This window comes from Tiliqua scincoides, chromosome 4 (genome assembly GCF_035046505.1).
Source record: "Tiliqua scincoides isolate rTilSci1 chromosome 4, rTilSci1.hap2, whole genome shotgun sequence".
Lineage (NCBI taxonomy): Eukaryota > Metazoa > Chordata > Lepidosauria > Squamata > Scincidae > Tiliqua > Tiliqua scincoides.
This window is the reverse complement of record NC_089824.1, coordinates 147,661,044-147,676,008: the sequence shown is the minus strand read 5'-3', so window position 1 is coordinate 147,676,008 and position 14,965 is coordinate 147,661,044. Positions and strand designations below refer to the sequence as shown.

Sequence of the window (14,965 nt, the reverse complement as noted above, 5' to 3'; positions counted from 1 at the left end):
TGCTGGTTCGTGAAACTGACAGGGTTAAACAACCTGCTACTGGGGGGGGGGGAGCGCACTGCTACCTACTCACCTCACCATTATAGCCACAGAAGCTTGAGCGGCTGGTAAAGTGAAACTTTTTTTAAAGTGGGTCCCAATGCTAAAAAGTTTGGGTATCACTTATCTAAGCCATGCATTTATAGAAAAATCTATGGATACTAGGAAGGACAAACTCAAAGGAGCTTGGCATCATCTTTGGCATCATCATATTATCCTTGAGGAAGGATAATAGTTTGGGTTGAGCTATAGTACAGAAGATTCTGTACTCGAAGTCATTGTGTAGTCACTGTACTCATGTGACAGCTGTTTTGATAGCTGTAGCCTAGAATCATGAGGTCCTTTGCAGTGGCAGCAGCATGTATCCATAAACACCATAGGATTGAATAGTAAACACATGCAGAGTATAACTGCAGCTGGCTTGGTTGGGTTAGCATGCTTCTTCACATTCTAACAGCCTGATCCTGACTAGGGCCACATAGCCCTTTACAACAGCCGAATACAGTTCCACTTTGTAAATGGTTGTATGTTAGCGCACTGTGCATGCTGCTGGTGATCATTTTGGGGCAGATGCTACAAATGGCAGCAGTTCCCAGAGGCCTGCTGCTGCATCTGACTACCTCTACCAGTGAAGTTAAGTCAGTGGCGAGAAAGAGGGGTGGATGAGATGACGCAGGGAGGGGGAGAAGCAGAGGAGATTCTGGGTGGGAAGGGCAAGGGATGGAACGTTGGAGGGAGGGAGTGGGTCCTGGCAGGACCAGTGCATGCCAGGATCCTAACCCCATTTCCTCTCTCCTTCCCTCTCCCTTACTGCAAAATAACAGGCAGAGATCCAAGGAGACCCATTGGGAGGGACAGCAGAGTTTTGCCTCTAGATACAGGAACAAATGTTGCCTTACCTCCTAGAGGCCTCTGGAATGCCCCCATCTCCCAGGATACAGTGCATGCTCCTTTGGCACAGCTGCACTTCTGGGAAAGGTATTTACGATTGGACAGTAAATATATTATGTATTTAGAATATTTATATGCCACTTTTACACAAAAAGTTCTAAATGCAGTTTACATAGCGAAGGAATGAGATGTCCCAAACGGGCTCACAAACTGAAATTGACACATGGGAGACAACAGGGGCACATGGGAGACAAGAGAAAGGGGAGGGGAGTAGAAGGGAGGATAAACTTGGAGAAAACTTTTAAAGTTGCAGTGCTTGCCAAACATCGGAGTTTTGGGGGAATGCAGTCAGTCACAAAGGACTATGATCCCTTACATTTATTGATTTTTGTTATATCATAAAAGCAAGTGTCAGACCACATGTTGAACTTCATTTATCACAATAGTGTGTTTTTGCTACCTATAGACCATTTAGGAGAAATGAAAGGTCCACCTAACAAAATGGGGAAAATGGATCAAATTTCTATCTTATCTGAGGCCCTTCCATTGGTAATGATCCTTTGCTTGTCTGAGCAATTTCCATTCAATGTACAGGACAATCTGCATTTTGAGTGGGTCAAAAATAGTTGCAAGATTGCATCCATACTACTGGTACTCTTTTCTCAGCTGTGTTTAGTAACTAACAACGTGGGGAAAACTGTGATACAGTGTGATACACTGATTTGCTGGGATACAGCGAATGTGATACAGTGATAATATGTAAAATAGCTTTCTCATCACATAGGGAGTCCCTCAAAGAATGGTTATGTGTTAACTTAGAGCAACTTTGCATCATGCTGGATACTGTAGACCAAATATTCAAAGAAGCATTGATTTGGCTTGCAGGCTGAGTGCAATGAGCTCTGTGTTTCATTAATACACAGATTTTGATTCTGTTAAACTGGCATTGAAAGCCCTCCAAAGTCTCTGACTTCCATCCTAAGCAAGCTAAAACTTCCATTAACTCCTACGCATACCACAACTGTAAAATGATTAGACTTAGCAAGGCCAGTTTTATATAAATATATATTGGGTTTTTGCTTTTTCTGATTGCTCTTTTTTTCTTAACATGGATTGTATGCAGATATTTGGATGTGAGTTGGCTACAATCCAGCCAGGGCAATACAGATTTAAGTTGTATGGATGCCAAGGAAAGAGCTGAACACATCAGTGAGACTTAATAGTGCTTCCCTTTGACTGGATTGTGCACATTATAAAACATTTTAAAACTTTAAGCTGAAAATAAATAATCTGGAATGAGACAAGTCAAATAGTATAACAGCAACCCAAAGTCTACTGAAGACCTTGGTTTGAGCAGGGTAGTTGAAGAATGAAAATTCCAACAATTTTCTGCTAAACATTAAAGTTAAATTTCTGTTTTCAACTCAACTAATTCCCAAGAAGCACTTTTCTTTTCTATTTTCCTATCTAATAATTTTGTAAATCAGTACAATATAGGCTTCCCAACAAAGGAGAATATATTTTGGTTCCCTTTATATCCAACTTGACATTTATGAAAGCAAATCTTCATTCACAATTGGTAAATATTTGCATGATTAGCACATAGATGGGTTTAAGGTGGCAACTCTGACTGGGATGATTAATGTAGTTTTTCTAAAAATTTAGGGCCCAATCCTATCCAACTTTCCTGCCCCAGTGCAGCTGCAGTGCAAGGTAGCAAATGTTCCCTTACCCTATGGAGGTCTCCATAACTACCATCCCACCACAGGATGCAGTGCAAACCCCATTAGCACGGCTACACCAGCACTGGAAAGTTGGATAGGATTTGGCCCTGAGGATTGCAGAAAGTGAACCCCATATATAAATGATGTGAGAGGTCTATGAGATTGCCAAATTTGCTTTACCACAAAATATCATGAATGTTGTTGACTGCACATTCAGAAAAGAATGCCAGTTTTTTCGTTCTTATCTCCCTATTCTGCTGTCCGCTTTCACAATGAGATGCAGCAAGGAACATGGGGAATGTGTTTATTTTTCACTTCAGGTGCAAAAATATCTAAGGCCGGCATTGAAAGCCTTCCAAAGTCTCTGACAATTTTCTTTGTTCCACCCTAAGCAAGCTGAAATTTCCATTTATTTCTGTGCGTACCATAACTGTTAGGATTTTGTTATTATATGATTGCTTCCTTTTCTGATACACACTGATCTTCATCTTGCATTTTTATCTGTTTCTTTCAGACTCGTTCAATCTTTTCCCCAGCCTCTTGAGACAAAGCCATTGCTCAGTCAGCGGGACTCTGCTCCAGCAGGAAACTTACAGCAGCACACCGATAGGCGTCCAATGAGTGACACCTATGCTGACAGCTGGAATGATGGCTCTCACTATGATAACACAGGATTTGTAGCCGAGGAGAGCACAGTGGAGAATCCCAGCGCTAACCCCCTCTTAAGCTCTAAATCAAGAAGCACATCTGCTCATGGGCGCAGACCTTTAATTAGGCAAGATAGGATAGTTGGTATCCCCCTAGAACTTGAACAGTCTACTCTCAGAAATACACCTGAATCAGAAGTGCCTCCATCAAACCCTTGGCAGAACTGGACAAGAACTCCTAGTCCATTTGAAGATAGGACAGCTTTTCCTTCTAAGCTGGAGAGCACCCCCACAACCAGCCCTTTACCCGAAAGGAAAGATCTTGTTAAAGACTCTCCTGAAATAACTAGCACTTTTTCCCCAGGAACGCCATGGGAGTATCATGATTCAAACGCTAATAGAAGTCTAAGTAATGTGTTTTCACATATCCACTGTCGCCCGGAGCCTTCTAAAAATGTCATTTCCATCAGCAAGAGTACGGAGAGACTTTCCCCCATGATGAGAGATTTGAAGACTAATAGATTTAAGAAATCACAAAGTATAGATGAGATAGATATTGGCGCTTATAAAGTTTATAATATACCGCTGGAGAACTATGCAGCCACTACTGACAATGCAGGAACACACGAGAGGCCAGATAAAATGTTGGGTCCTGAGCATGGAATGTCTAGTATGTCTCGTAGCCAGTCTGTACCAATGCTTGATGATGAGTTGCTCTCCTATGGGAGTGTTAAGGTGCAACAGCAGCAAAAGCCTTCAGTGACTAAAAAAGTGTACCAGTTTGACCAAAGTTTTAATCCTCAAGGATCAGTGGAAGTAAAAGCAGAAAAGAGGATACCGCCACCTTTTCAACACACTCCAGAATACATTCCCCAGCAGACTAAAAATGTTCCCAAGGATTTGGTTAGCCCAAGAGTTTACCGAGGATATCCACCTATGGAGCACATGTTTTCATTCTCTCAGCCATCTGTTAATGAGGAGACTGTCAATACTCAGCTCTCAAGTCAGGGATCAAGGGCTGGTTTTTTAAGAAGAGCAGATTCATTGGCCAGTTCCACAGAAATGTCAATGTATAGAAGAGTCAGTGAACCACACGAACTGCCTCAGAGTGATAGGTATAACAGACATCAGTATAGAGGAGCTATGGAACGCCAAAGCAGCATGTCAGTGTCTGAATCCCAGTTCCTCAAAAGGAATGGCAGGTATGAAGATGAACACCCTTCATATCAAGAAGTGAAAACCCAGTCTGGAAGTTTTCCAGTTAAAAACCTTACACAAAGGAGGCCATTGTCTGCAAGAAGCTACAGTACAGAGAGTTATGGTACCTCCCAAACCAGACCAGTTTCAGCTAGGCCTACAATGGCAGCTCTGTTGGAAAAGATACCATCAGACTATAACTTGGGTAACTATGGTGACAAGCCGTCAGATAACACTGATATAAAGACAAGGCCTACCCCTGTGAAGGGAAATGAGAGCTGTGGTAAAATGCCCGCTGACTGGAGACAACAGCTACTTAGACATATAGAAGCTAGAAGGTTAGACAGGGTATGTTTGGCATTTCTCTGCAATTAATGCCTTTAGTTTTTATATTTTTATATATCAAAAGTTTGTGCTTGCAGTGGTTAATATGTTATCCAATAATAATTCCCGTATTTGTGTTATGGATAAATACTCTGTTTTGTTAAGGTTTCTACGGAATTAGGTAGTAGTGGGAGTCCTTGGGTAAGACCATTGGTAAAGATCCTCCCCACTGGCATTCCTGGGGGGGTCAAAGCAGTAAGTTTTGTCAGCTGCTGGGACGCCCGTGTAAAGCGCTCCCTCCCTTTCGAATTCTGAGCTTCTTGGGAAGGTGAGAGCAGTGGAGGAGTCACCTGAATTTTGCTTTCACAGCTGCTACTGGCTTGGAAACTGAGGGGAAGGGGGCACTTTACACAGGTGTTCCGGTGCCTAAAGAAACTTACTGCTTTGCCCCCCTTCCAGGAACACCAGTTATCCTCCCTGATTTGGCAGGGATTTTTTTTAATGCACCTTCTAGTAAAGTTAATCTCAGTAGTGAATCATGTATTAAACCTCAGAACAGTTCGAGCATTTTGTTGAAACAATTGTAAATTTTAAAATTACTTTTATCTTTAACGTGCTTGCCTTTACAGTGTATAAGAAAAATGTTAGACCAGTGTTTCTCAACATTTGTCCTCCTCCTCCACACATGGTCCACCTATTCAAAGAACCACTGGAAGCGACTGGCAGTGACATCATTGCTAGTTACTTCTGGGTTGGGAGGCCAGATGCAGTGCAATAAACACAGTCAGAGGCTCAGGGTGGAGGGGAGAGCTTTTTTGAGTGCAGAAAAGCATGCTTTGTAGCCTCCTACTGCTGTTCGTTGTGTCATGTTCATGATCTCGCTGTTTGGTGGCAGGGGTCCAGGGGTCCCACAAATACCACCAGACACCACCTAAAGTACCACTGGTGGTATCCATACCACTGTTTGAGAAACACTGTGTTAGACAGATTTCAAAGCAAACATATTTTGAAAATGTTTGACCTAGGGAGGATTAAAGTTAATGACCACAGTAAAAAGCTCCACAGAATTCTATGGCACTCATTCAGAAGCAACTGTGTTTTCTTCTCTGTCAGCAGTAAGATAGATGTGCACTATAGCAGTTGCTTCATGGCAAATATAATTCTTGATTTCTTTTAACTTTAGTAGAAAATTTGACCATTCTTGCCTGATCAAGGAATAAACTACATTACTTACATTCTGATTTCTCTTTCTTAAACCTACTTACTTGGAAGTAAGTTGTATTACTTTCAAGTAATACATTTGAATTACTGGTATATTTGAATTTCACGTTTCCCAGTGTTCTTGGGATCTCAGCCTAGAATACCTTAAATCCCAATAATGGCCAAAGGTTTCACATATAACTTATATTGTTACTTATTTGTTAAAATGTCTTTCTTAAGGAGCTTTTATTATCTCATAATTGTACCATTCAGCCCATTGACATGAAATATATTTCTGAAATGGAAATAATTAAAAGAATGTGTTATTGTGATTTGGAAACACTGCAGCTGAACCACAGGCCCCAAGATCACATGTTCCCTGGCCTACTCCAGAGCCACTCATGAACTCCAGTCTGAGAACAGATATCCTGTAGAACATGTTTACACATTCCCTTTCATAGAGGGTACAACTGTTTGTTCACAGACCCTGTAAATGGAGCCACTCCACTGCATGGGCCTAACCAAGATGCCTGATTGGATCCCTCTTCCTAAATTTTCCTACAAACCATATATTTGTTTTGTCATGGTCTGGACTCCCTGAAAGCCCAGACTCCAGGATTTTGTCCTCCTACCTCCCTTCCTCAGGCCTGGCCACCCTCTCCTTTGGAATAAATGTTGATGCATAAATTCTTGCACACTGAGGCTATACTAGATATGGGCTAAACAGTGTAAATTACATCTCTTTTTCACATTACTATCTCAGTTTAGTAGGTCTGAAGGTTTGAGTCTGTATTTTCTTTTAGAACATCTGGGCTTGAAAGTCAGGCCAAAATTTCAATAGATACATTTTTTTTAATGTTGCCTGGTGACTAACTCAAATCTATGAGAAAGCTATGTTCTGCTTATGCTACAAACTTGCTGCAAAGCAAAAGATATGACTTACAACCCAATCCTATTGACATTTCCCCACACTGATGTAGCAGGGCCAGCATAGTTTTGCTGTACCTGTGGGATATTTTTGCAGATTGGAGGTCTCCTTGCTCTGAAGAAAGCCCCAGCCATAGAAATGAGTTTACTCAGACCTGAGCCTGCTAAATTGCTGGCACAAGTCCAGGTGGATCCATGTCAGTGGATCTGGCCCAGGAAGTGGGATAGATACTATGTGCACCTGCGCCACCTATCCTGCCCCTCTCCAGTCCTCCCACCCCTGCCCCCTCCCTTCCCTTTCCCTGCTCCTCCAATGTTCGGTGTGGAGCTTACTTGCTCCAGCACATGCTGAAGCTTGCACTGGTGCCACTGGAATGCAGGCCTTTGCACCAGTGTTACTAACTCCTATACTATTGCAACATGATTTATGCAACATTTGTGACAGTCTGCGCTGGCAGAGAGCTTGCTTCGCTAACACAGAGGCACAGTCAGATTATGACATTAGAGAAATATTTTAAAAAAAATATTTAAAGCATTAACTGGAGCACCAAAATAATTATAACAATGTTATGTTTTTAGCATTGCTTCAAATATGAATGCGATGGTTACTTCTGCTTCAAGGGAAATTGAACAGTTTGGATTTTGCTTAACATTTGAATATTTGAAGCATGACTGCAGACATTTCACATTTATCATCACAAAAATTCCCTACCGTAGATCTTATACATCAAAATATATACACTTAATTTAGAACCTGTTTTCTGCCCAGATGTTTATTTATAACTAATTTTAGAGGGAGTCACATAGTCAACAACAGTAGAAAACATGGAACAGATATTCGTCAGTTGGCATCCTTTAGTCTATGAAGACTATGGTATCACACTCTGAATAGTGGTTCCGGAACAGTGTCCTCTCCAGTGCGCAAAACCTGGGTAAGGTAGATATGGAGTATAGACTGTTACCCATACAGCAAATCCCCCCTCTCCAAGTTGCTGAAATGGTCCAGTGGAAAGGCAGAAGCCAGTACGGTTGGTTCCAGCGTTGTTGCAGGAGTTGCCAGAACGTGACTGTGTTCAGCCATGAACTGCCTCAGGGACTCCAGCTCCGGATTTTGCCTCGAGGTTGACTCCTGAAGCCTTTTCCATAACTGGATGTAGCCACAAGGCAGTGGAGGTTTGGGATCAGAGTTTTCCTTCTCTCAGATGAGCTGCCTTCCCAGGCTGACGAGGCCCATCTACCCGGTGGCTGTTTAGTTGCCTCTTATGACAAGTACAGCCATACTGAGGGCCTATTCTTATCCCCAGCTCCCAGGGGAAAACAGATAGCAGCAACTGTTACCCTGCAGATGCCTGATCTCATCTGATCTTGGAAGCTAAGCAGGGTCAGGGCTAGTTAGTACTTGGATGGGAGCCCGCATGGGAATACTGGGTGCTTGTAGGCTTATACCATAGTCTTGCGAGACTGAGGGTTGCCAACCAACAAATATTAAACTTCTGTATTAAGTACACACTTCTTAAAAGGATATATTGATACTAACTTATCTTTGCTGGCACAAAGTGTAAGCATTAAGTTTAGCCATTCTCCTCCTGCCCTCTTATTACTCCTCTTTGCAGTAACGTACATGTTGTAACTGGAGTATTGTACACTATTGTAACACTCTGATCAAGAAATATGTGGGTGAAAGCATCTATTTGTATTGATCACTGCACAGATATATTTATATTTTAAAATGCATATAATTAATTGGGGCATTATAGACATTTTAAAAAGTGTATAGTAATCTAATCAGCAAATAGTTGTGAAAATTCATTAGTATGAAACTTTTTCTCTTGTTTATTGTAAATTGGCTGATTAATTTAGAATTGGAGATATATATATATATATATATATATATATATATATATATATATATATATATATATATATATATATATATATATATATATACTAGTTCATTTGCATGAACAGATGAAACACAGATCTCAGGGTCAGCTCTGTGTTTCTGAAAATATGTTCAGTTTAGATAGCATCTTTTAGTGTTATGTCAATTGAATATGTTTATATATAATCAAGAATAATTTATCCATGTAGACTGATTTATCCATGTAGACTGTTTTAAATTGGGCTGTAATCCTATACGTATTTACTTGAGATTAAGCCTATTGAACACTGTGAAACTTTTATTTTTTAATTTATTTTTAACATTTTTATACCGCCCTTCTTCAAAGTAGCTCAGAGTGGTTCACCCTTCCCTCCTTCTGTCCTCATAACAACCCTTTGAGGTGGGTTAGGCTAAAATGAGCAGGGATGTGGACTTGGTCTAAATCAGGGGTCTCCAAACCACGGCCCGGGAGCCAGATGCGGCCCGTGATGAGCCTCTTTCTGGCCCGCAACCAGCCTCTTGTCCCCTGAAAGCCCCTGGCCCACTTTGCTGAACATGACTGGAACTATGCTCTGGTTGCATCTGGAGGGTGTTCTAAGGGCCAGAGAGGTTGAATGAATGAGCCCATTCATTCATTTATTCACACATCTAAGTTCAATTTCTAATTTATTTATATAAATTTTATCTTTAAATTTGTTTTCGGCCCTCAAAACCATGCCAGACATTTGATGCGGCCCTCTGGCCAAAATGTTTGGAGACCCCTGATCTAAATCCAACTCCAGCACTACATCATTTTGGCTCTCACTGACTAAAAACATACATCATAAGATTGCAATGCTAGGATCTTTGTTTTGGATCCTCTGGAAGCTTTGTGCAAACAGAGTGAAACTTTCTCTCAAAGAAGAGAGGAAGTCTAATCCTGCCTGATTCATGTATCACACTACTGCTGAGTCTTGACTGGTCCTTGGGGCATAAGGGATTGCAGAACAGAGAAAAAGGCAGGAAAGCCCTGTTGCATAAGCAGGTTACTGGTTCTAGTTCCCTGGATCCAATTCAATGTGATTTAAAAAAAAATAGAATGTATATACAGTGAAAAATCCTTTCTGCTGTATATTTGAAAGGCATATGCAACCATTGCAATATGTTGTGCAAAATCAGCATACAATAATATTAAGGGACAGCTCTTGGTGGCTTAATGAAGGGTTTGATTTTGTGTGAACATAAAACCATAGAGAGCTGGGTACAGCAGCTAATATAATAGAGATGAAAGAGTCAATATCCTGTCAGCTGATGTTCTTGTATGGATTAGCTAGTTTACGAGCAACTCCAGTTGCCTCTTTCGTTGACTGTTAAAATCTTCTTTCTAGTAATTTGTCTTGTGGTTTTGCGAAGTCCACAGTATTAGAAAAGAATTGTCTTGCGTGTTCTTTCCAGTGTTTTACTTACAGAGACAAAGTGCAAAGTGTTCGCATAAATGGGCCTGCAGAGCGCCTCAATACCTCCTTTATGCAAAAGAAACCATATCTTAGTATTAAATAGTTTAGAGACCATCTAAAGGAGGCCTTGGTCGCTTTTTTTGTCAATGTCTTTCTATAGTAACCATTTTATGTATGACTAGCACTCTCTGTGCTTCTGTCTGACTCAGTGCATGCATACAAAAGCTACTGATTTCTCAGTATTGTTTGTTTGCTTAAACTGAGACCATGTGAAGTTAGTCATATATGTGCAGTATTTTTTTCCTTAAGGAGCATGTGTGTTCATATCCTGTCACGTGGTTGTTATTTCCTCTACTCAGACTGCTGCTTACAAACACAACACTGTTAACCTTGGCATGCTGCGCTCTGGAGGTTTGTCAGCAATGCATGCGGGCAGAAGCATGACATTAAACTTGCAGACTAAATCTAAATTTGAAAACCAAATGCATCAAGAGCTACCTCTACCGCAAGTAAGTATGAGATAGCCTGCATATGATCAGTCACCACAAAAGTAATACCTTTCAGTACTCCCCTCCTCTTCCTATTTAGCCGTTGCATATTATTCATGCTTGTGTCCCATGAGCAATTCAACAAGCAAAAATTGCTAACATCATTTGCCTCTTTACTATCCCTGCTTCAGGTAATTGGCTCATCACGTGACTGTCATTGCTGCTTTCAGCTCTTCTGTTTTAGACTAATATAGTCATTATGTGAGCCAGAAAGGCCTGAGGGTCATGTTTTGTGTTGTAGATGCTTAATGGTGTTGAAGGTGTTAGAATGGTGTTTAATGTTGGAAAAGTCTGATTAAAAAAGAAAATCATCAGGGTGGCATCACGGGGAGCTAGCCATTCAGTGGCCTACTTAGGCAAGCTTACAGTCTCTTACTGCAAATGCAAATTTAAACATGCATGCCTTATTCCGTTTTTATTGAGCTATTAGTGTGGTTCTGTGCGTAGACCATTGTGGAATTAGCTATATGTCGAGAGGTGTTTGTTTCTGGTGAACAAGATATGTTTACAGCCTAAGGGTGCAATCCTAACCCCTTATGTCAGTACTTTCCAGCACTGGCATAGCATGCCAATGGGACGTGTGCTGCATCCTGCAGTTGGGTGTCACTCACGGAGCCCTCCTCAAAGTAAGGGAATGTTTGTTCCCTTACCACAGAGCTGCATTGCCCTTATGTCAGTGCTGGAAAGTACTGACATAAGGGGTTAGGATTGTGCCCTAAGTCTTACTGAACGCAATGGGCTTACTTCTGAATAAAGTAATTACACCAGTTTCAAACACCTCTAGCTATATGTTACATGTGTGCATATATAAATGTTAGTAAGCCATGTGGGCATAGCCCCATAATATTTTGGAAAATATCATAAAATAAACCAAATGCATCAAAGTGAATTCTTGACCTCAAAAAAGTATGTTCGTTTATTGATTGATTAGCTGAGACTATATGATTAAAAACAAATGAAAAGCCAGGCTATTTAAAGATGTAAAAATCCACAAAGAAAATAATTACAGTTGCTTGCTACTAAAGCATATATAAGGCATATTAAACATTAAGGAATTTTTCAGTTTGAACTTCATTGCAAAATTTGGCAATGGAAACAGAAACCTAAGGAGGGTGTAGGGAAGTTTTTGGAAGTTTTAAAGACTAGTTAGGTGAAGATCCCTTTGAAGCAAGGGTGGTTGGAAATTGATCTAGGGATTTTTCCAGAACTTATGGGTTACACATAATTGTATATGAGGTTTCTTTTTATTCTAAACTTACGATTCCATGATGAAAAGCACTGTCGGTTTTCCTAACTGAGCAGTACATTAAGCTACAAACATGCATGCACATTTTCACCAAGCATCTTTTATTTACTACTAACCTACTAGTGTGATCTTTGCCATTGCAACTTTTCATTAATGTATTATATACTAATCTACAATGCTGCAAACATACCTGTTCATTTTCTAGTTCCCGGTAGCTAAATCAGCTTCAGCCACAATGAGGCACTAAAACGTTGATATGATAAATTATAGACATGTGTTCTTTAATAATTAGCAACATTACCAACCTTGCTTCCCCTCTTCCCCCTCCCCTCAGTATTTTGATAGATATCAATTCCAATGTGTGGTGCAGGGAGCAGGTTGGAGGGTGTGGATTTCAGTTGCAAGAGTGAATACCAGATCCTATCCCCTATTTTCCAGCTGCCCTGCTCCCTTCCTCTTCTTGGACTTAATGCCAGCTACATATTTGGCATGAGTTCAAAAAGACCTGTAATTGACCAGAAGGGATAAGTTTTTTACTTACCTCTTGTTGGCCTTCTGGTCTCCACCCAACCACAGCATTTAGTGCACAGTTCATGCATGCTATAGCGTGGCAGGGAATAGGATTGGGCTTTCAATCTAGCATAAGGACCACAGCCGAACAAAAGAATAATAATCAGACTGTGTTTTCCCAAACATTGCAATATAAATATGGGTTACTTATAACTATCGTGCCTATGTAGCAACAGAACCCCTAAAGGCAAGTGCACCTGTGGACTTCTACATCTTCAGTTGGTTTATTCTTATATTTTCTACACTGTAATAAAATAATAACATGATTATGACAATAGGCATATTTCACCTATGTGACAAGATGGTTCAAGGTGTTTTGGTGCTTGCAGCAGAAAATCCAAATTGTACCTCCTATGGTAGCAAAAATGTAATGAAAATAGCTGACAATTTGCTACCTGAGGTAGGCCATCTGAATTTATAGTATCTAATGGTTTGGTCATTGCTGCACCTGAGAAGCACCTGTCCATAACTGAAGAGACCAAAAAGCATTGTTATAAAATTAAATATCCACAACTTAAGGATGCCATAACTTTTTTCTGTTTCTCTCCTTAAAAATGTCAAGTGTAAGGGATCAAGTTTTTTGCATCAGAACTTACTGAAATGTAATTGTTTACATTTGTGCTCAACCTTCATTTGATGAGCTTTGCTCATTTGTTGAGTTGTGCTCAACCTTCATTTTCTCTTAAAAAAGTAGTAAGAAACAGATGCCTCAATCCAGCAAATCTAAAGCATATCAGGAAACACCTTTTTAAGCATTTGTCAACTTCTAGATCTTCTTTAGATCACCATTGCATATAGTTTCATAGCTATCTACAGATTCTCTATAGCTCCCTTTGATGAACCAATCATTTTGGACTATTAACAAGTCATCAAGACTACAAAGAATGGTTTCCCAGTACCTGTAACAAAATATTAAAAGATGCAGTGAAGTGAGAGTGGATAGCATTTGGGAGTGCAGGCATGATACTTGTAAAGTGCATGTGTATTGCCTATTACATGATTGGCACTATTAACTTTTGACACTCGTCTGTTCAATGTGAAAAATGCTTGTACTTACCAACAGATATGCAACCTAAGCACAGGTGCTTAAGTTGACCAGGGAGAAGGGGGCTGGTGGTGAACAATTATGCTTTCTAACAATGTTTTAAGTCATTATTAAGTCAGATAACCTTCTGGTTCTATTCAGAACATTGTTTTCTGGAAATCCTTCTCACTATGATACTTCAGTAAACAACAAGGACATTCTCACATATGAAAATATCCACATACTTTAGAAAATAAATTTTGGGAATGTGCAGCTTTCAAGAGAGAGTTTACCCTCCCCCATCCCCAAAGCAGAGATTTGTTTTTCCATTAGCAGATGGAGTCTTCCATTAGATACACAGGGCCCAATCCTATCCAATTTTCCAGTGCCAGTGCAGCTGTGCCAATAGGGTGTACACTGCATCTTATGGTGGGGAGGCAGTCACAGAGGCCTCCTCAAGGTATGGGAACATTTGTTCCCTTACCTCAGGGCTGCATTGCGGCTGCACCAGCTGGAAAGTTGGATAGGATTGGGCCTCAGTTGGAGGATTAGCTGTTGGGAAGAACACCAAAGCAGACATGGACAGCAACAAACTGTAGACCTCTTGCTACAGCGAAAACATGGCCCATATGACCAACACTAATCAATTAATTGGGCATCTGTGGATCCAGTTATGATGCATGTGAAATGTAAACTCTAGCTAATGGCATCACAATTTAAACCATATTCTTCCTATACAGGTGGGGCCTCAATATCCGTGAGGGATCCATTCTGAGACCACTCACTGATACAGAAAATTGTGGATAATCATATCCACGATTTTCCACCCTTTTCTCCTGTAAAAGGGGACCAGAGCCATGCTCCGGTCCACTCTGGAGAGCTTTCTAAAGCCCTCAGCAGCAGTGCACCCACTGCCTCTGCAAGCTTCAGAATGGCCCAGAGAGGTACAAAAATGCCACTTGCAGTTTCCTAGGGAAACCAGAAGTGACATTTTTTCACCAAATAAAGGTACTCTGAGGCCGGGGAATCTCTTGGAGGGCTTCCCCAGTCCTCAGAATGCCTAACATGGAGAAAAAAAAAACTCCCGATTTCCTGCAGGGAAACCAGAAGTGGGTTTTTTTCACCTCTCCAGGCCATTCTAAAGCCTGCAGATGTGCGCTGTCACTGCGGGCTTCAGAAAGCCCTCCAGAAGAGAATGGAGCACAACTGTGGTACCCTCTTCCCCTCAGGTGAAGCCAAGTCTGGCTCAATGCAGGTCCAGGGGACTTGTGTTGAGCCAGATCCATGGATGAAAAATCCAAGGATAAAGA

General features: G+C 40.9%; 1 protein-coding gene across 1 annotated transcript in view; it reads left to right on the top strand.

Annotated features, from left to right (window-relative positions):
• The window catches only part of LRRC7 (leucine rich repeat containing 7), a 169,441-nt gene that overhangs the window by 116,120 nt on the left and 38,356 nt on the right, over window positions 1-14,965 (top strand). The window contains exons 19-20 of the mRNA XM_066623794.1: window positions 3,169-4,846; window positions 10,627-10,776. Of these exons, the coding sequence (XP_066479891.1) occupies window positions 3,169-4,846; window positions 10,627-10,776 (1,828 nt within the window). The remainder of the gene's footprint in view (window positions 1-3,168; window positions 4,847-10,626; window positions 10,777-14,965) is intronic.